This window comes from Pelophylax lessonae (genome assembly GCF_965119305.1).
Source record: "Pelophylax lessonae genome assembly, chromosome: 10".
Lineage (NCBI taxonomy): Eukaryota > Metazoa > Chordata > Amphibia > Anura > Ranidae > Pelophylax > Pelophylax lessonae.
Genome location: NC_138777.1, coordinates 156412087 through 156433713, shown reverse-complemented (window position 1 = coordinate 156433713; position 21627 = coordinate 156412087). Strand labels below are relative to the sequence as shown.

At 46.0% G+C, this 21627-nt stretch overlaps 1 protein-coding gene across 2 annotated transcripts in view; it reads right to left on the bottom strand.

Moving 5' to 3' along the window:
* SLC12A4 (solute carrier family 12 member 4) overlaps nucleotides 1-21627 on the bottom strand; it is a 363765-nt gene that overhangs the window by 176689 nt on the left and 165449 nt on the right. For both annotated transcript variants that reach the window (XM_082270400.1, XM_082270401.1), the window contains one exon: nucleotides 16301-16399. In XM_082270400.1, the coding sequence (XP_082126526.1) occupies nucleotides 16301-16399 (99 nt within the window). The remainder of the gene's footprint in view (nucleotides 1-16300; nucleotides 16400-21627) is intronic.

Below are 21627 nucleotides of genomic sequence, written 5' to 3'. Positions count from 1 at the left end.
GTGCAGTGGTTGGTTGCATTGTCTTGTGTGCTGTTCACGGATCTTCACTTAAATCAAAAATTCCTTTTCAGAACGGATACATCTTTATCAGGAGAAAGTTGGAATGATAATGGTTCGCAATCGCCCTTTTTAGCTGAGCTATTTTTTTTTTTTTTTTTTGTTGGTTATATACACACACACATGCACATATATACACTGTATATATGTATATATATCTTCTTCCAGATTTGGGGTCGTCAGACAACTTTCTTGTCCAGTAAAGAATAAGGTATTTCCTGCACATGTGCATGGGAGGTAACAATCTCAGCCAGCACCAGATAGATGTTGTGACAGTAAAAGAAGCTGTGTATGCAAGAAGAAAGGCAAGACACTTGATTGCAGAAGAGACATGGGGTTGATTTACTAAAATTGCAGAGTGCAAAATATGATGTAATTGTGCATGGTAGCCAATCAGCTTCTAGCTTCTGCTTGTTTAACCACTCGCATACCTGGCCAATTCTGGCACTCTGCTTCTACATGTAAAAATCATCATTTTTTAGCTAGAAAATTACTCAGAACCCCCAAGCATTGTATATGTTTTTTTTAGCAGAGGCCCAAGGGAACAAACTGGCGGTCGTTGCAACTTTTTTGTCACAGGGTATTTGCGCAGCAATTTTTCAAACTTAGTTTTTTTTTTTTTTTTGAAAAGTTAGCCCAATTTTTTTTAATAATGTGAAAGCTGATCTTACGCCGAGTAAATAGATACCCAACATGTCATGCTTTAAAATTGCACACTTTTGTAGAATTGAGCCAAACTTCAGTACTTCGAAATCTTCACAGGCAACACTTTAAATTTTCAGGTTACCTGTTTAGAGTTATAGAGAAGGTCTTGTGTTAGAATTATTGCTCTTGCTCTAATGTTCGCAGCGATACCTTACATGTGTGGATTCAATGCCGTTTACATATGTGGGCGCAACGTACCTATGCCTTCACTTCTGCGTGGGAGCATGTGGGGACAGGGGGCACTTTCAATTTTTATTTTTTAATTGATTTTATTTTTACACTTTCCCCTTAAAAAAAATTTTGATAACTTTTGTTACTATTACAAGGAATGTAATCATCCCTTGTATTAGGAATAGTGCATGACAGTTCCTCTTTATGGAGAGTTCTGGGGTCAATAAGACCTCAGATCTCTGCTCCAGGCTGGAAAGCCTGAGATTTAAAAAAAAAAAAAAAAAAACACGATCTCGGCTTTCCAACCAAGATCACGGCACTATTTACAAATGCCAGGACAGATGTTGGCCTTAGCAAGAGTTATAGAGACCATTTAGATATCTGCACTTAAAGCCCAGGAAATCACATGATGTACTCCCCCCCCCCCAGCAGCTTCTTTGCCTCTCTCTCATTGCTTCCTTTCCTCCACTTCCCCTGCTGCCCATAACTAAAATCCCAGGCAGCCTTACTACCTCACCGATCTTAGGCAGCCCTCCTCAGTGCAGCTTTGCTGGCTGGCATTCCCTCCCTCTGCACCCACCGGCTGCAGCTGCTGCTCAAGAGCTCATTAACCTTCAGGATTGAGAGCGGGGAGGAGCTGGTAGACATGTGTTTTTCTTCTTTCCAGAAGATCGGGTGGACAGATTATTGGGTGGGGCTGGGAAGACCCAGCTGTCATGGTACACGTGGGTACCAATGACATAGGCAGAGGAAGATGGAGAGTCCTAAACGATTTCAGGGACTTAGGCGCTAAGTTGAGGAGAAGGACCTCCAAGGTAGTATTTTCCGAAATACTACCTGTACCTCGAGCTACACCAGAGAGGCAGCGGGAGATTACGGAAGTTAACGAGTGGCTGAGGAGCTGGTGTAGTAAGGAGGGTTTCGGGTTCCTGGAGAACTGGGCTGACTTCTCAGTCGGCCATCGGCTCTTTGGTAGGGACGGATTGCACCTAAATGGGGAGGGTGCAGCCATACTGGGTGAGAGGATGGCCACAAAGTTAGAGGGGCTTTTAAACTAGGGAATGGGGGGGAGGGTACAGATGTAGAATTAGCCAGTGGAAAGCAAGTTTCAGAGGGCAGAATTGGGGGCGATAGCGGTAGGGTGCTCGGAGCTCCTATACCCAGGGTGGGTATGGGGCAAAATCAAGAGAGTAGCCTAAAAACATCAAACGAGGATATATGTAACCGATCAAAATTAAGAGGTTTGTATACCAAATGCCAGAAGCCTGGCCAACAAGATGGGAGAGCTGGAGCTGCTGATGTTTGAGGAGATTTTGTGGGGATAACTGAGACTTGGTTTGACAGCTCTCATGATTGGATGGCGACCATTCAGGGGTATTCCCTTTATCGCAGAGATAGAGAGGGTAAAAAGGGGGGGGGGTATGTCTGTATATTAAAAACAGTATACAGGTAAATATGAGGGATGATATTAATAATGGAGATATGGATGAGGCAGAATCCCTATGGGTAGAACTTCAAAGGGAAGGCACGGTGGGGAAGGTAATATTGGGCGTATGCTATAGGCCCCCCAACCTGAGGGAGGAGGGGGAGGCGGACCTAATTTTACAGATAGGATTGGCAGCAAGGATGGGAAATGTCATTATAATGGGGGACTTTAATTATCCAGATATAGACTGGGCAGAAGGAACAGCACACTCAGCCAAGGCTAGGCAGTTCCTAAATGTTTCGCAAGACAATTTCATGGGTCAGATGGTGAATGCACCGACTAGGAAAAATGCGGTACTTGACCTACTGATTACCAACAATACAGACCTGCTCACGGATTTAGAAATACGGGACAACTTAGGAAACAGTGACCATAGGTCAATAAGTTTCAGTATTAATTACAGTTATAGGAAGCAGAGGGGTAATATAAGGATACTGAATTTCAAAAGAGCCAATTTCCCAAAACTGCGCTCGCTGCTAGAAAATATCAATTGGGATAGAACCCTGGGAACAAAGAACACGGAGGAAAAATGGGAGTGCTTCAAGAGCATACTTAACAAGGGGATTGACCAGTGCATTCCAAAGGGAAATAAATTTAAAAGAGCAAAACTAAACCCTGGATGACTAAACTCCAACATAAAAATGTATATTAGTGCTAAAGAAAAGGCCTTCAAAAAATACAAGACTGAGGGGTCATTGGCAGCATTTAAGCATTACAAAAGTGTAATAAGAAATGTAAAGACGAAATCAGGGCGGCTAAAATAGAACACGAGAGACATATAGCGGAAGAGAGTAAAAAGAACCCCAAGAAGTTCTTTAAGTATATAAACAGTAAGAAAGCGAGGCCAGAACACATTGGCCCCATAAAAGATGACAAAGGAAATATGGCCACTGAGGACAGAGAAAAAGCGGAAGTGTTAAATCATTTCTTCTCTTCAGTCTTCACAAAAGAATCGGAGGGCTACACGAACCTAGCTTGTAAGGCCGGACTAAATAATACACCTCAGGAAATGTCGCCATGGCTAACAGAAGATAGACTTAGAACTAAACTAGAGAAACTTAACATAAATAAATCACCGGGACCGGATGGCTTGCACCCGAGGGTTCTTAAAGAGCTCAGCCAGGTGATTGCCAGACCATTGTTCTTGATCTTTAAGGATAGTTTACAGACGGGTATGGTGCCAGCTGATTGGAAAAAAGCCAACGTGGTACCAATATTTAAAAAGGGGCCGAGGTGTATCCCGGGGAACTACAGGCTAGTCAGCCTAACATCTGTAGTCTGCAAGATTTTGGAGGGGATGTTAAGGGACCACATACAAGACTTTAGTAATGAAAACTGTATTATTAGTAGCAATCAGCATGGATTTATGAAAAATCGTTCTTGCCAAACCAATCTATTAACCTTCTACGATGAAGTGAGCTGCCACCTAGATAAAGGTAAGCCTGTGGATGTGGTGTATCTGGACTTTGCAAAGGCCTTTGACACCGTTCCCCACAAACGCTTACTGTACAAACTAAGGAAGGTAGGTATGGACCATAAGGTGAGTACCTGGATAGAGAACTGGCTCCAGGGGAGAGTCCAGAGGGTGGTGATTAATGGGGAGTACTCGGATTGGGCGGGTGTGGAAAGTGGGGTCCCCCAGGGTTCTGTCCTGGGAGCAATCCTGTTTAATTTATTCATAAATGATCTAGAGGAGGGGATATCTAGTACAATCTCAGTATTTGCTGATGATACTAAACTAATCATGCCAATATCTTCTATGCAGGATGTGGAAACCTTACAAGCGGACCTGAACAAAATAACGGGGTGGGCAACTACATGGCAGATGAGGTTTAATGTTGAAAAATGTAAAGTAATGCACTTGGGGGCCAAAAACCAGAAAGCAAGCTACTCACTAGGGGGGGAGCCTCTGGGTGATTCTAGGATGGAAAAAGACTTGGGGGTACTGGTAGACAACAGGCTTGGCAGTGGCATGCAATGCCAAGCCGCTGCAAGTAAAGCCAACAGAATACTGGGATGTATAAAAAAGGGGATTCACTCCAGAAATAAAGAGATTATTCTCCCACTCTACAAGACTCTGGTCCGGCCACATCTGGAGTATGCTGTCCAGTTCTGGGCACCGGTCCTCAGGAAGGACGTGCTGGAACTGGAAAAAGAGTCCAGAGAAGGGCAACAAAAATAATTAGGGGAATGGAGGACATCAGCTATGAGGAAAGACTACAAGCACTGAACTTATTCTCTCTGGAGAAGAGACGACTGAGGGGGGATATGATATCAATGTTCAAATACTGTACTGGCGACCCTAGCATAAGGAACAAACTATTCAGAGAAAGGAGATGCAATAAGACACGTGGCCACTCACTAAAACTAGAGGAAAGGCGGTTTAACCTTAAAATGCGTAAGGGGTTCTTCACTGTAAGAGCGGTAAGGATGTGGAATTCTCTTCCACAAGCAGTCGTATCAGCAGGGAGCATTGATAGTTTCAAAAAACTGTTAGATATGCACCTTAGGGACCACAACATACAGGGGTATACAATGTACGGTTAAAAGCAAACACACACACACATCATAGGTTGAACTGGATGGACTGGTGTCTTTTTTCAACCTCACTAACTATGTAACTATGTAACAAACTGATCAATCGTGTTTACTCTGTCAGTTTGAGAATGAATAGGAGTCTCTATACAGACTCCCATGTCATTCATTACAGTGCAGTTCAGGATGTAGAAAAGGGGACTGTGTCTTCATAGACCCCCAATGTCTCTCCAAAGCCCCCCCCCCCCAAAAAAAAAAAAATTGTACCAGTGAAAAAAACAAATAAAAATAAAAAACAGAGTAAGGGTAGATTTAAACATGCGTGTTTGGATTGCGCTACAGAAGCTACTGACAGGCACTGAAGAAGTGATGCAAAGCCTCCTCACCACCTGTTCCAAACGCCAATTGCATGCAGTTGTGGGGTGTTTGCAGCACTTCCCTATTGACCTGAATGTGAAGCGTTCAAAGGGAGGCATCACGACAAGTAATGCCCCATACACACGTGCAGATTATCTGCAGACTTTTGTCTGCAGACTTACCAAAACCATATAATATGAGGTCAAACCTAAACACTTTCAATTTGTATGCAATCCGGCAGGCCCTTGCACTACATAGAAAAGGTAAGTCTGCAGACAAAAGTCTGCAGATAATCTGCACGTGTGTATGGGGCTTAAGGTAAACTTTTTTAGTGGTAATGAACAAGGTCGGTGCGCCCTTTTCTTGTTGTTGTCTTTTGGTGGGGAAAAATGAAAACCCTCAAATTTTTAGAAAAATTAGGTTATTAGATCTTTTGCATATGTTCGATTTTCACCTTTTCGCAAAAAGGTCCAATTTAAAATTTACAAATGTTTGTTATTTGTGAACTCAATACAACTTTATTTGTATCTGCTAAAAATGATATCTTTAGCAAAAATATTGTTTTGATAAACGTTTGCGCAAATATGATAAGGCCTTAAAAATAAGTAGCACCTTCATTTTATTCTACTGATCATGTGCTTTCAGAAAATAATGGAATTTTTGACTTTTTATAAAACCCATTTCTCTGATGTTCATTGACGGACACAGCTACTGATCTTTTTAACCATTGGGTTATACCGCCCCCTACAGGAGTAGGACACTAGGCAGAAAAATAAGTCAGGCGATGCCTATGGCCAGTCCCAGGGGGAATACTGCCTCTCTCTGCTATAGGTACTCAGTTTTGTTACAAGCAGTGTCAGAAGAAATACAACTCTACAGAGCAGTGGGTGCTGTGTTCGCCAATGAACACCAGAGAAATGGATTTTATGGTAAGTCGAAAATCCCATTTTCTCTTTGGTTCATTGACAGACACAGCTCCTGATCTTTTAAACCATTGGGGTGTACCAAAGTTGTGTTAAACACGAGGGGTGGCAACAGCAAAAAATAAATTCCCAAGGCTATCTATAGCCAACCAGGTAAACAGGAGCTCAACCAAAACAACTGGAGCTCACTTGAAAAAAAAAAAAAAACACACCCTCAAAGAGGAACAGGTCCTCTAAACAGCAGCCTGCAAAACCTTGCGGCCAAAGGAATCATCTGCAGATGCCAACACATCCACTTTATAGAACTTTGTAAAAGTGTCCACTGATGACCAGGTGGTCGCCTTGCAAACCTGCCTCACTGACAGAAGGCCCAGGAGGCACTGGGCACCCAAGTAGAGTGCGCCTTGACAGAGAAAGGAGGAACCTGATCCCTGATGGAATAGGCCTGAATGACCATTTAAATTATAATAAAATCTGTTAGGCCAAGGAATGAAGGTTCGTTCCCTGGTAACGAAGCGGTTATTGAGGCAGTAACAAGACTTGCTGGTAATTAATCATATGTGTTTATTGTGTGATCAAACACATGCCACCAATGTATCATCTGGACCACTATAGGGCTAAGGAAGCTGTGTGGCTGCACAATGGTATAAATTCAAGCAAAATTGCTAAGAAAGGCTAAACACAGCTGTAATAGTCCCAAATAACTGAATGGATATAAGGACAACCTGATCCATGACGTGGCTGTGACGTCTCTACATTTCGCTACGTCAGGTGTAGCTTTGTTTTTTGATAACATTTTTTTCATAGTTTGATCACACAATAAACCTATATGATCAATTACCAGCAAGTCTCGTTACTGCCTCAATAACCACTTGGTTGTCAGGGAATAGGGTTGAGCGAAAACCTAGATGTCCGTGTTCGACGGGTTCGGCCGAACTTTAAAAAAAAGTCCGGGTCCGTGTCCCGGACTTTTACCGAACTTTTCCCGGACACCGAACCCCATTGAAGTCAATGGGGACCCGAACTTTAAGGCACTAAAATGGCTCTAAAACACCAAAGGAAAGGGCTAGAGTGCTGCAAATGGCAGCAAAACGTAATTAAGAGCATGGCAAGTGCTCTGCAAACAAATGTGGATAGGGAAATAACTTAAAACAACAAAAAAAAACAGAAAAATAAAACAATGTTCTTCTTCATCTCTGAAGGACGAGGCCCATATGGAGTAGGAGGGAGGTTGAGGTGGTGGTGGATGTGGCGGTGACATAGGCATGCGCACAGGGTGTGCCGGGGGTGCCTGGGCACACCCTAATCACCTAGGGCACATAGCATTGCCAGTGAGGAGATGGGAAAGATCTCCCTCGGACCTGCTCTGCTCTATTTCTCTTTGCCTTCAGGTACATGGCCCCGATACATTACTCTCCCTGCTGGCAAACACATGCATGTGTATTTCAACTTTGGGGTGCACACCTTAATGCAATAGGCTGCGCACACCTATGGGCGGTGTAGGTGGAAGCGGCGGTGGAGGAGGACCAGGGCCGGATTAAGAGCATCATGGGCTTGGTGCTGAGGATTTTGAAGGGCCTTAAGGGCCGTGCCTTGCCATGCACCCAGAGGAGGAAGGGTGCAGCCATGCATGCCTAATTCAACATGGGATGCTGTCTCTGAAGCCCATAAACACATCCATGCATCGGCAACTGTCCCTCCTTGTCCGGCCTTCGCGCTGTGTGGGGAGGTTCTGAGGGTGCTGCCTGGGGAAGCGAGCATAGAAGCCAGACTTCTGTGTTTACAAGTGACAGAAGAGCGGTAACAGTGAATATGGCCAACCCGGGGCCTATATAAAAGGTAGGGGCCTGGAGCTGCAGCTCCAATATCCCCTACATTAATCTGGCCCTGAGGAGGAGGACGAGGTAGCCAACACTGCTTCTTTTCACAAATTTTAAATGAGGGTACACCCCAAAAGAGTGAGAAAGAGCAAAAATGGAACAATGGGTGGGTAAGGTCGGTATCCATTGCTATTCTGCATAAGGTACGGAAAAGTCCCGTGGGATCCATGCCTGGTTCATTTTAATGAACGTGAGCTTGTCCACATTGTCTCTGGACAGGCGGCTGCGCTTGTCTGTTATAACGCCCCCAGCCGTGCTAAATACCCGTTCATATAATACACTGGCTGCAGGGCACGCCAGCACCTCCAAGGCGTAAAGGGCAAGCTCAGGCCATGTGCCCAATTTGGAGACCCAGAAGTTGAAGGGGGCAGACCCGTCATTCACTACATGTAGGCGTGTGCACACATACTGCTCCACCATGTTGGTAAAATGCTGCCTCCTGCTAAGACGTTCCATCTGAGCTGCTGGTGTTGCTGTTTGTTGTGGCGTGCTGACAAAGCTTTTCCACATTTCGGCCATGCTAACCCTGCCTTCTGAGGTGCTGGCGGTGCCCTGGTTGCGTTGGCGACCTCCTCCTCCTCCTCCTCTGCCTTGTGCTTCCACTGCGGCCCCGCTGTCAGATGGGAATGCCAGCAGCATGGCGTCTACCAGCGTGCGCTTGTACTCGCGCATCTTGCGATCGCGCTCCAGTGAGTGAATAAAGGACGGTACGTTGTCCTTGTAACGGGGATCCAGCAGCGTGGCCACCCAGTAATCAGCACAAGTTAGAATGTGGGCAACTCGGCGGTCGTTGTGGAGACACTGCAGCATGTAATCGCTCATGTGTGCCAGGCTGCCCAGAGGCAACGAAAGGCTGTCCTCTGTGGGAGGTGTATCGTCCGTGTCCTCTGTATCCCCCCAGCCACGCACCAGTGATGGCCATGAGCTGGCCTGGGTGCCATCCTGCTGTGAACATGGTTCCATCTCCTCCTCCAGCTCCTCCTCATCCTCCAGAACTGTGCCCCTGCTGGACAATTGTGTCCCTGGCGTTTGTGTGTGCAGGAACCCACCCTCGGAGCCCCTTGCGAATGACTGCCCTGAAAGCCTTGGAAATGTTACCTCTTCATCCTCCTCCTCCTCCTCATCCTGTGCCACATCCTCTTCCATCATCGCCCGAATTGTTTTTTCAAGGAGGCATAGAAGTGGGATAGTTAAGCTGAGAACGGCGTCATTGCCACTGGCCATGTTGGTGGAGTACTCAAAACAGCGCAACAAGGCACACAGGTCTCGCATGGAGGCCCAGTTTTTGGTGGTGAAGTGGTGCTGTTCCGCAGAGCGACTCACGCGTGCGTGCTGCAGCTGAAACTCCACTATGGCCTGCTGCTGCTCGCACAGTCTTTCCAGCATGTGCAAGGTGGAGTTCCATCTTGTGGGCACGTCACATATGAGGCGGTGAGCGGGAAGGCCGAAGTTACGCTGCAGCGCTGCCAGGCGAGCAGCAGCAGGGTGAGAACGCCGAAAGTGCGCACAAACGGCCTGCACTTTCTGCAGCAGCTCTGACATATCGGGGTAGTTTTTAAGGAACCTCTGCACCACCAAATTCAGCACATGCGCCAGGCAAGGGATGTGCGTCAAACCGGCTAGGCCCAGAGCTGCTATGAGATTTCGCCTGTTATCGCACACCACCAGGCCGGGCTTGAGGCTCGCTGGCAGCAACCACTCATTTGTCTGCTGTTCCATGCTCCTCCACAACTCCTGCGCGGTGTGTGGTTTGTCCCCCAAACAGGCAAGTTGTAAAACTGCCTGCTGTCGTTTACCCCTGGCCGTGCTGAAGTTGGTGGTGAAGGTGTTACGCTGTCCGGATGAGGAGGCGGTAGAGGATGAGGAAGCGGAGTAGGAGGAGTTAGGAACAGGAGGCAAACTGAAGCGCCCTGCAATCCTCGGTGGTGGAAGGACATGCGCCAAATTGCTATCCGCCTCAGGCCCATCCGCCACTGCATTTACCCAGTGTGCCGTTAGGGAGATATAACGCCCCTGACCGTGCTTACTGGTCCACGTATCGGTAGTTAGGTGGACCTTGGCACAGATGGCGTTGCGCAGTGCACACCTGAGTTTTTCCCCCACTTGGTTGTGCAGGGAAGGGATGGCTTGCCTGGAAAAGTAGTGGCGGCTGGGCACGATGTACTGTGGGACAGCCACCGACATAAGGTTTTTAAAACTGTGCGTCTCCACCAGACGGAATGACAGCATTTCAAAGGCCAATAATTTTGAAATGCTGGCATTCAGGGCCAGGGATCGCGGGTGGGTAGGAGGGTACTTCCTCTTCCTCTCAAGTGTTTGGGAGATGGAAAGCTGAACGCTTCCACGGGACATTGTGGAGATGGTTGTTGGTGACCCAGGTGGTGGTGTTGCTGACAGATCGTCTGTTTGCGGGGTGGCAGGTGCCGGTATCACTACAGATGTGGCTGGAGCGGCCGAGACTGCAGCAGAAGAGGAAGCAGGATGAGCCAGAGACGTTTCTTGGTTTTGAAGGTGTGTACTCCACTGCAGCTCGTGCTTTGCACTTAGATGCCTGATCATGCAGGTTGTGCTCAGGTTGAGAAGGTTTATGCCTCGCTTCAAGCTCTGATTGCACAGGGTGCAAACCACTCGTGTCCTGTCATCAGCACATTTTCTAAAGAACTTCCATGCTAGAGAACTCCTTTGAGCTGACTTTGGTGCGCTCGTTCCCTTGCTGCGTTGGGCAGTAGCGGGCGTAGTGTCTAGGGCACGGCCGCTCCGCTTCTGCACCCTGCTCCCTCTTCTGCTGTGCTGGTGGCTCTGTGCGACCACCGCCTCTTCCTCCAAACTACTCAGGTCACCTGCATGACGTTCATTCCATGTGGGGTCGAGGACCTCATCGTCCTCCACATCATCTTCCACCCAGTCTTCACCCCTGCCCTCCTTGTCGGTCTCCACAATGCTGAACGCCGCAGCAGTTGGCACCTGCGTTTCGTCATCATCGGAGACGTGCTGCGATGATCCTTGCATGTACTCATCTTGAGAAATAAGTGGTTGGGCATCGCTGCACTCAATCTCTTCCACTTCTGGGGCAGGGCTAGGTGGATGGCCCTGGGAAACCCTGCTGACAGAGTCATCAAAAAGAAGAAGAGACTGCTGTATGGCTTGGGGCTCAGACTGCTTGCCTGATTTGCAAGGGGGTGAGGTGAAAGACGGTTGGACATCGGCTGCAGGTGCCAACTGTGACCTTTCTGCAGTAGACTGGGTGGGAGACAATGTGAAGAAACTGGAGGCACTGTCAGCAGCAAACCAATCTACTATCGCCTCCACTTGTTCTGGCCTCATCACTACTAGGGGCGTATGATGCCCTACCAAATACTGATGCAGGTTCTGTCGCCTACTCACACTTGAGGAAGTTTTTTCACTTGTGCGTGTAGCTGGCACAGATCGACCACGTCCTCTCCTTGCAACAGGAGCTCTACCAGCAGCACCACGACCCAGGCCACGGCCCTTATTTGACGGTCTCCTCATATTTCTGTAATTTAAGATCTTGCCCTAGAAAGGTTTTTATTGAATAGCGGAATAGGAAATATGATCCAAAAAAGTGTATGTATCTCGCACGTACAAAACCACACTAGGCCCCAATTACTATTGTTTCTACCCCTAAAAGGATGGATGAGGAGTAGGAGGAGTATGGAACAGGCAGCACCCTCAAATCTTCAGAAGTATGAGATGAACCCCAAAAACTTGGAAAGGTGGATCTCACACGTACCGACACAGACTATCACGCAATTTAATTGATCCCCAAAGGTTTTAATAGAATAGCGGAATAGAAAATATGATCAAAAAGAAAGTGTATGTATCTCACACGTACACCACCACACTAGGCCCCAATTACTATTGTTTGTACCCCTAAAAGGATGGTTGAGCAGTAGGAGGAGGATTATGGAACAGGCAGCACCCTCAAATCTTCAGAAGTATGACATGAACCCCAAAAACTTGGAAAGGTGGATCTCACACGTACCGACACAGACTATCACGCAATTTAATTGATCCCCAAAGGATTTAATTGAATAGCGGAATAGAAAATATGATCAAAAAGAAAGTGTATGTATCTCACACGTACACCACCACACTAGGCCCCAATTACTATTGTTTGTACCCCTAAAAGGATGGTTGAGCAGTAGGAGCAGGAGTATGGAACAGGCAGCACCCTCAAATCTTCAGAAGTATGAGATGAACCCCAAAAACTTGGAAAGGTGGATCTCACACGTACCGACACAGACTATCACGCAATTTAATTGATCCCCAAAGGTTTTAATTGAATAGCGGAATAGAAAATATGATCAAAAAGAAAGTGTATGTATCTCACACGTACACCACCACACTAGGCCCCAATTACTATTGTTTGTACCCCTAAAAGGATGGTTGAGCAGTAGGAGGAGGAGTATGGAACAGGCAGCACCCTCAAATCTTCAGAAGTATGAGATGAACCCCAAAAACTTGGAAAGGTGGATCTCACACGTACCGACACAGACTATCACGCAATTTAATTGATCCCCAAAGGATTTAATTGAATAGCGGAATAGAAAATATGATCAAAAAGAAAGTATGTATCTCACACGTACACCACCACACTAGGCCCCAATTACTATTGTTTGTACCCCTAAAAGGATGGTTGAGCAGTAGGAGGAGGAGTATGGAACAGGCAGCACCCTCAAATGTTCAGAAGTATGAGATTGTGTTCACTGTACCCCACAAAGATTGTGTTCACTGCACCCCACAAAGATTGTGTTCACTGCACCTCAAAAAGGATTTTGTTCACTGCACCCCACAAAGATTGTGTTCACTGCACCCTAAAAGGATTTTGTTCACTGCACCCCAAAAAGATTGTGTTCACTGTACCCCCCAAAGATTGTGTTCACTGCACCCCACAAAGATTCTGTTCCCTGTACCCCACAAAGATTGTGTTCACTGCACCCCACAAAGGATTTTGTTCACTGCACCCCAAAAAGGATTTTGTTCACTGCACCCCAAAAAGATTGTGTTCACTGCACCCCACAAAGATTGTGTTCACTGCACCCCAAAAAGATTGTGTTCACTGCACCCCAAAAAGATTGTGTTCACTGCACCCCAAAAAGATTTTGTTCACTGCACCCCAAAAAGATTTTGTTCACTGCACCCCAAAAAGGACGTTGTTCACTGCACCCCAAAAAGGACGTTGTTCACTGCACCCCAAAAAGATTGTGTTCACTGCAGCCCAAAAAGATTGTGTTCACTGCAGCTCACACACAGAAAAATGGATGTGGATCACTGACACCTGCCTATCTCCTATCCCACACCACACAGCAATATCGATTGTAGTTTGTAGAACACAGTTTCCCTAAAATTCAGCAGCAGCAGCCTCTCCCTAACAGGATTGAGAAGAGATCGTAGATCAGGATTGAGTGCAGAGTCACCCCACCCCCCACACAGCAATATCGATTGTACTTTGTAGAAGACACTGACCCTATAATTCAGCAGACTCTATCCCTAAAATGCCTACAACTCGCCCTGCCTAAACACTCCGACCTGTCCCTCAATTCTATCCGGACACAAATGGTTTTTTCCTGCCTGTCTTTCCCTAATCAGCAGCCAGCACGTTGATGTGTGCTCTGTCCCTGATCTAAGCAGCAGAATGAAGACGCTGCGGCTGCCTGGAACTTATAAAGACTTGGTCACATGCTTCAGATGGCCAATCACAGCTACTGAGACATTTGCAGGCATGGCTGGGATGGCTTAAGGCACACCAGTTAAACGATTGTTGATTGGCTGTTGAAAGCCCGCTATGAAAAGAGCGCCAAAGCATGCAAAACCCGGAAATAAAACGACCGAACACGGATTTTTACCCGAACATACAGTAAAGTGTCCGTGTCCGTGTTCGGGTACAAAAAATCCAATTATTCGGTACGAACACGAATAATACAGTCCGTGTTCGCTCAACACTATCAGGGAACAAATCTTCATTCCTTGGCCTATCCGATTTATTGTATAATTTATGCTTTTTTGGTTTTCAGCTGGACACCACAAAAGTGGTATGGACACTGGTAAATTTATTTTCAATAATACTTTATCATCATTTTTGTTTCTTAGTTTACTGAATCCCCGTCTGTCTGATCCATCTGGAAATGGTCGCAGAGGAAGTGGACAACCCTTTCCAAGGCTCTTCCGTGAGCACAAATAGTGAGTCTGACTTCCTAAAAGACTCCATAGCTGCCAGGTACACCCTAATTGCCCAGACCCACACCAAGGCATGCAAAGCAATTTCCTTTAGATGTTTTGGCCTGGGACAAAGAGAAGGCAACACAATGTCTTCATTCAAATGAAAATCAGAGACCTTTGGAAGAAACGATGGACAGGGGCGAAGAACCACCTTATCTCTGTGAACCACCAAGTAAGGTGAACAATAGGATAATTCATCCAAACACCCCACACGAGGTGATAGCCACTAAAAAAAACACCTTCTGGGACAGCGTAAGCAGGGGAACCTCCCAAAGATTCTCAAAAGGAGGCTTCTGGAGGACTGAGAGCACCAAATTAAAAGGTCCCAAGGCGGCAACGGAGACCGCACTGGAGGAGCCAAGTGCCTAACTCCCTGAAGAAAAGTACGCACCAGGGATTGTGTGGCCAAGGGCGGTTGAAAGACGACCGCTAAGGCCGACACCTGGCCCTTGTTAGTACTCAAGGCCAGTTTCTGCTCAACCCCCTGTTGAAGGAAGGTCAAGATCCGAGCCACCAAAAAAGAGAGAGGATCAACCCCAAGAGACTCACTACACGCAATGTACATCTTCCACATAAGATGGTAGATCCTTCTAGAAGTAAATTGGAAGATTGGTCCTTGGGACAGCAGATCCTCCCTGAGAGGAAGCTTCCAAGGAATGTCGGCGACCAGCCGTACCAGATCGGCGTACAAAGCCCAGCGAGGCCAGTCCGGGCCACTAAGATGACTGGAATCCCTTCTGCCTGGATCCTGTGTAGGAGTCTGGGCAGAAGCTTGAAAGGAGGGAAGGCGTAAATCAGTTGATACTGACCACACGGGGCCACCAGTTCGCCTGTGCGTTCCGTCAGAGGATCCCGTGACCGAAACACAAACCTCTGCACCTGTTCAGCCGAGATGCCAACAGATCCACCTCAGGGATACCCCACCGGGGAGACAACTGATGAAACACCTCCTGATGGGGACCACTCTCCTTGGTCCAATACCTGCTGACTGAGGTTGTCCGCCTGTTTTTTACCCTGGGAAAGTGTACGGCAGAGAGGAGTGAAATGAACTGTTCTGCATTGGTGAATGTCTCTAAGGCTGTGCATCCCACGCCATTTGTTTGACAATACTTTCCCTTCTTTTTAGGTGTTAAAAAGGAAGTTTTAGGTTTTTTTATGCTATAATGTGCCTAGTATGCACTGCACTTTGACACCCTTACCTGTCAAACAAAGCCTCCTCGCTGGTCCTGGGTGCTTCCACTGTCCTGGCTTTCCTGGGTTCCCTCTATTCAGTTGCTTGAATGGCTGGTTTGCAATGACATTGTTCATGCGCACACAGAGGTGCTGTTAATAAAATCATGAGCAACTCAATATAAATTACAGCTGACAGGCAGGGAAAAGCATTTATGACAGAGGAGACCAATAGGGTCGCTTCAGTCATAAAAACCCATGAGCGTTTTTTTTTTTTTAATTTGGATTTAATTCAGCTTTAAATATGCAAAATCAACCCCCCACCTTACTGACTTTGCTGCAGTTGATCACAAGGCTCATATTCTTTGGATTTTTATAATATTAGATAGAGTGGAAAAGTGAGGATTAGTCACTGCTGGGCTACTAGTTATGCCTTTAAACTAGCACTTGAGCTATTGAATCTCATAAATCAAATATTTTTTTTTCAGGCACTGGAGCTTCAGCGAACCTAGAAAACACATAGAAATAAGCTCTATCTGTTGCCTGCATATATTAAAAATATTTCCAATCCAAGTGTTAATCTATATTGTATTATAAAAAAAATAATAAATACTTTTTCAAAAATAATGTTTAGCTGCATTTATAATAAAGACAATATATATATAAATATAAAAATAGTAAATATTCAATTTAATACTCTTAACAATTATATTTTTTTCCCCCCACAGATATAACTACACACAATATCTGAGCCCCAGGTCAAATTTTTAGGATACAAACTATGGAAGTTGTGACTATGGCTAAAATGGTGCCGACTGGAATTGATTTTTGTGCATCTTTTAGGTCCCCAGATCGATTACTTCCTGCCATTATACCTGGAACAGACAAAGTATTTATGTCACAATTCATGTTAAAGCGATGAGATCATAAAGGCTTTTATTTTACCCAAATTATAAACTGAATAATTTCTAAATCAGCTTAACAAGTACTGTATATATATATATATTTATATATAATAGGAGGTGCACCGAAATTTTGGCCACCGATAATTTCGGCCGAAAATGTGAGTATCCAATTTCGGCCGATAAGGGGTTAAGGATGCCCAAAATGTATGGCCGCTGATATTGGCTGGCCAGGTCCACTATCACTGCTATCCCCAGATTCATAGTTACATAGTTACATAGTAGATGATGTTGAATAACGACAATAGTACATCCAGTTCAACCTGTGTAGCTGTGTGTGGCTGTAATCATCTCACATACCCCTGAATGTTCTGATCCTTGAGATGCACGTCCAATAGTCTTTTGAAAGCCACCATACTACCTGCAGAAACCACCTCTTGTGGTAGAGAATTCCACAATCTTGTAGCCCTAACAGTAAAGAACCCCCCACGTTGCCTGAGGTTAAAACGCTTCTCCTCTAATCGCATTGTATGCCCCCGAGTCCTCATGCAATCCCTTCGACTGAACAGCTTTTTTTCTAAGCTGAGATCCCCATTGAGATATTTAAAAATTGCTATCATGTCCCCCCTCAGGCGTCTCTTCTCCAGGGAGAATAAATCAAGCGATTGCAGACGCTCTTCATAATCAAGGTCCTCCAATCCCCTAATTAGTTTAGTTGCCCTTCTCTGAACTTTCTCCAGCTCCAACACATCCCTTCTGAAGACTGGCGACCAGAACTGGACAGAATACTCCAGATGCGGTCGGAATAGAGTTTTATAAAGTGGAAGGATTATAGTCTTATCTCTGGAATACATACCTTTCTTTATGCATGCTAATATTCTGCTAGCTTTGGCAGCTGCCGCTTGACATTGCATGCTGTTGCCTAGTCTATCATCAACCAAGACTCCCAGATCCTTCTCCATTTTTGATTCCCCCAAGGGTTCCCCTCCTAACGTGTATTGTGCTTTTATGTTTCTAGTTCCCAAGTGCAAAACCTTACACTTCTCTACGTTAAACCTCATTTGCCAAGTCGTTGTCCACTCCGTTATTTTGTCCAGGTCATCCTGTAGGATATCTGCTTCATGCTGTGCAGTTATTGCCCTGCCCAATTTTGTGTCATCTGCAAAAACTGCTATTGAACTACTGACCCCGACCTCAATGCTGTTTATGAATAAATTGAACAAGGTTGGTCCCAGGACTGAGCCTTGGGGGACCCCGCTTACTACCTCAGACCAGTCTGAGTATGCGCTGTTTATTACCACCCTTTGGACACGCCCTTTTAGCCAGTTCCGTATCCAAAAGCAAACCCTGCTGTCGATACCTGCAGACCTTATTTTATAAATTAAGCGCTTATGGGGAACTGTATCAAACGCCTTAGCGAAATCTAGGTACACCACATCCACTGGTCTGCCCCTATCTAGCTCACAGCTCACCTCCTCATAGAATGCTAATAGATTGGTTTGACAAGAACGCCCATTTGTAAACCCGTGCTGGTTATTACTGATGATGCTGTTGTCTTTAGCAAACTCTACGATATAGTCCCCTTATCATCCCCTCCAGAAGTTTACATACTATCGATGTCAAACTGACAGGCCTATAATTTCCCGGGACATGCCTCTGACCCTTTTTGAATATCGGAATCACGTTAGCTTTCCTCCAATCTCCTGGTACATCTCCTGTCCTAATACTGTCCGCAAAGATCAGGAACAGTGGTCTGGATATAACCTTACTGAGTTCCTTGAGTACTCTCGGATGTACGCCATCCGGGCCTGGTGATTTGTTTGTGTTAAGTTTATCCAGCCTTTCCCTGATTTCACCCTCTGTTAGCCATAGTGGCAAGTCCTGTGTATTACTACTAACCAAACAGTCATGGTCAGTGTACCCCTCCGTTTCCTGTGTAAATACTGACGAGAAAAAAGCATTCAGCACGGTTGCTTTTTCAGTGTCCTCTGTAACCATCCCCCCATCATCGCTAATTATGTGTGCAATATGCTCTGCCCTAGTTTTTTTGCTGTTGATATACTTAAATAATTTCTTTGGGTTTTTTTTTACTATCCTTCGCTATTTGTCTCTCAAAGTCTATTTTAGCCATCTTGATTTTGTGTTTACACTTCTTATTTGCCTCCTTGTATTGGTCGAAAGCCAATACTGTGCCTTCTGATTTATATTTCCTGAAGGCCAATTTTTTTCCCCCAATAAGGTTTTTAACGCTACGGTTTAGCCAACCAGGTTTGGCCTTGTCTCTTCTAAATTTATTTCCCATAGGAATGCACTGCAAGATGCCTTTGCTTAATATGTTTCTAAAGCATTCCTATTTTTCCTCTGTGGTCAGGGATCCTAGGGTTCGGTCCCAGTTTACCCTTTCCATCAATGAGTACAATTTTGGAAAGTCTGCCCTTCTGAAGTTAAGGGTTCTTATGTTCCCCACTTGCCTTGTTCTATTGTTATTTACACTAAATGTGATCATCCTGTGATCGCTAGAGCCCAGGTTGTCCTGGACTCCTACCTCCGAGATTATGTCTGGGTCATTAGTGATCAATAGATCCAGGATTGCGTTTTCTCTAGTAGGAGAATCCACCAGCTGTGACATGTAATTATCCTGTAAGGTTTCCGTGAATAGACGGGCCTTATGTGAGTGTGTAATCCCCTCTCCCCAGTCAATGTCGGGATAATTGAAGTCCCCCAATATGATGACTGATCCTAGCTTTGCCACTTTACCCAAAAGTGCTAAAAATTCCAGCTCTACCTCCTCAGGTGGCCTATAGCAAACCCCCACAATTACTTTTCCCTTTACTCCTTCCCTAAGGAGTTCTACCCACACGGATTCTAACTCCATACTCATCCCTTCCGTAATGTCACTCCTCTCTATCACCCTTACATTGTTCTTGACGTAGAGACATATCCCTCCCCCTCTTTTTCCTACCCTGTCCTTCCGGTACACCAAATACCCTTGGATATTTGCCAGCCAGTCATGTGAGGGGTCGAACCAAGTCTCCGCTATTCCCACAAGGTTTATGTCCTCCTCATGAACTAACATTTCCAACTCATCCATTTTTTTAGCTAGGCTCCTGGCATTAGCATATACCCCTCTTAGTTTTACGGAAGTTAAACGTGATTGGTTAGGTTTATTCCTGTTTGGTCTGAGGTTCTCCCGCACAGACCTACCGATTGACGTTGTGGACCTACTGTCGCTGCTGACCCTACAACTGCCTACAGTCCTTTGCTCCCTCCTAACTGACTCTACTTCTGAGCCCTCCCCCCGTCTCCTAGTTTAAAAGCCCCTCCAACTTGGTGGCCATCTTTCTCCCCAAAAGAGCTGTACCGTCCCTATTAAGGTGCAGCCCATCCTTACTAAAGAGCCAGTAGCCGACTGAGAAGTCAGCCCAGTTCTCCAGGAACCCAAAGCCCTCCTTCCTACACCAATTCCTCAGCCACTTGTTAAGTTCCCTAATCTCCTTCTGCCTCTCCTGTGTGGCTCGAGGTACAGGCAGTATTTCAGAGAAAACCACCTTGGAGGTCCTTTTCCTCAATCTATTACCTAAGTCCCTGAAATCGTTCTTTAGGATCCTCCACCTACCTTTAACTTTGTCATTAGTGCCCACATGCACCATGACCGCTGGGTCATCCCCAGCCCGCACAATAATCTGTCTGCCAGATGTGCGATGTGCCGAACGCGGGCGCCCGGTAAACAACATGTTCGGTTCCTTCTGGAGCCGTCCCTCCCCTGGCAGCTGGGGGAGGGCGCATGCTCCAGCTCTGCCACCCCTGAGTTGATATCCCCCTCAACCTGCAACTCGTCAAATATGTTAGGGTGTACCAACTCAGGACTGGCCTCCCTGACACTCCTCCCACTAACATTCCTAACAGTCACCCAGCTGCGTACCTCTGCTGCTTGCGTCTCCTCTAATCCTCCCTCCTCTATGCTGTCCCCTGCCAGCGCCTGATGGGTAATGTCCAAGTTCCTTTCCAGGTTGTAGATGCCACGCAGTCTTGTCACTGTGTTCTCTAGATCCACGATGTGGGCTTCCAGAGCAACAAGTCGCTCACATCTTGCACAGCAGTATTCGTCCTCGATTGGTTCATCAAGGAACTCATACATGCCGCAAGAAGTGCACTGAGTGGCATCCCCAATCCTGTCGGACATTATTACCCACTACTCTATGGGGATAATGTTAACGACCTGCTCTTCCTTACCTACACTACCTCTAACTCCCCTGGTACTAAACCTGGGGTACTCACCAGTCGCTAATATACTAACCAGTCACTAAGATACTTACCAGTCGCAAAGATACCAACAGACGCAAAGATACTCACCAGTCGCAAGATTCTCACCAGTCGCAAGATATTCACCAGTCACAAGATATTCACCAGTCACAAGATACTCACCAGTCGCAAGATACTCACCAGTCACAAAGATACTCACCAGTCACAAAGATACTCACCAGTCACAAAGATACTCACCAGTCACAAAGATACTCACCAGTCGCAAAGATACTCACCAGTCGCAAAGATACTCACCAGTCGCAAGATACTTACCAGTCGCAAAGAATCTCACCAGTCGCAAGATACTTACCAGTCGCAAAGAATCTCACCAGTCGCAAGATACTCACCAGTCGCAGAGAATCTCACCAGTCACAAGATACTCACCAGTTGCAAGATACTCACCAGTCGCAGATATTTAGGGGTGGTGTGTTGACAGTGTATCACTACATTCTGCAGTGTGACTCATTCCAGCACAGTGTGAGTCAGTGAGAGAGCAGAGCTGTCAGATCGGAGCTCTGATGTCGGGGATGGGCAGGCTGAAATGTGGAGCTCCTCCATCCACAGCCAGTCAGCATGCAGTAAAACACTCCTCCCCCGCCCCTCTCCAGCCCGCCACATTTGACTGAGAGCACCAGCAGATAGCTGCACGTCAAGAAGAAGGTAAGACTAGAATTAGAGCAATGTCACATTGGAATGCTGGTGGACTGCAGTGTGTTCCAGACAGCTATGTATTCAGGCATTGTGCAGGTTACCGATCAGCCTCCTCTCCCCTCACTGCTTATGGTTTTATCTCCCTGAGCTGTACATTGCCTGATAACACTGATAAGAAAGATGCTGTAGGAACACATGGCTGTTAACCATTTCAGCTTCCATTCAGCTAGTTTGAGCTCTGTATGCTG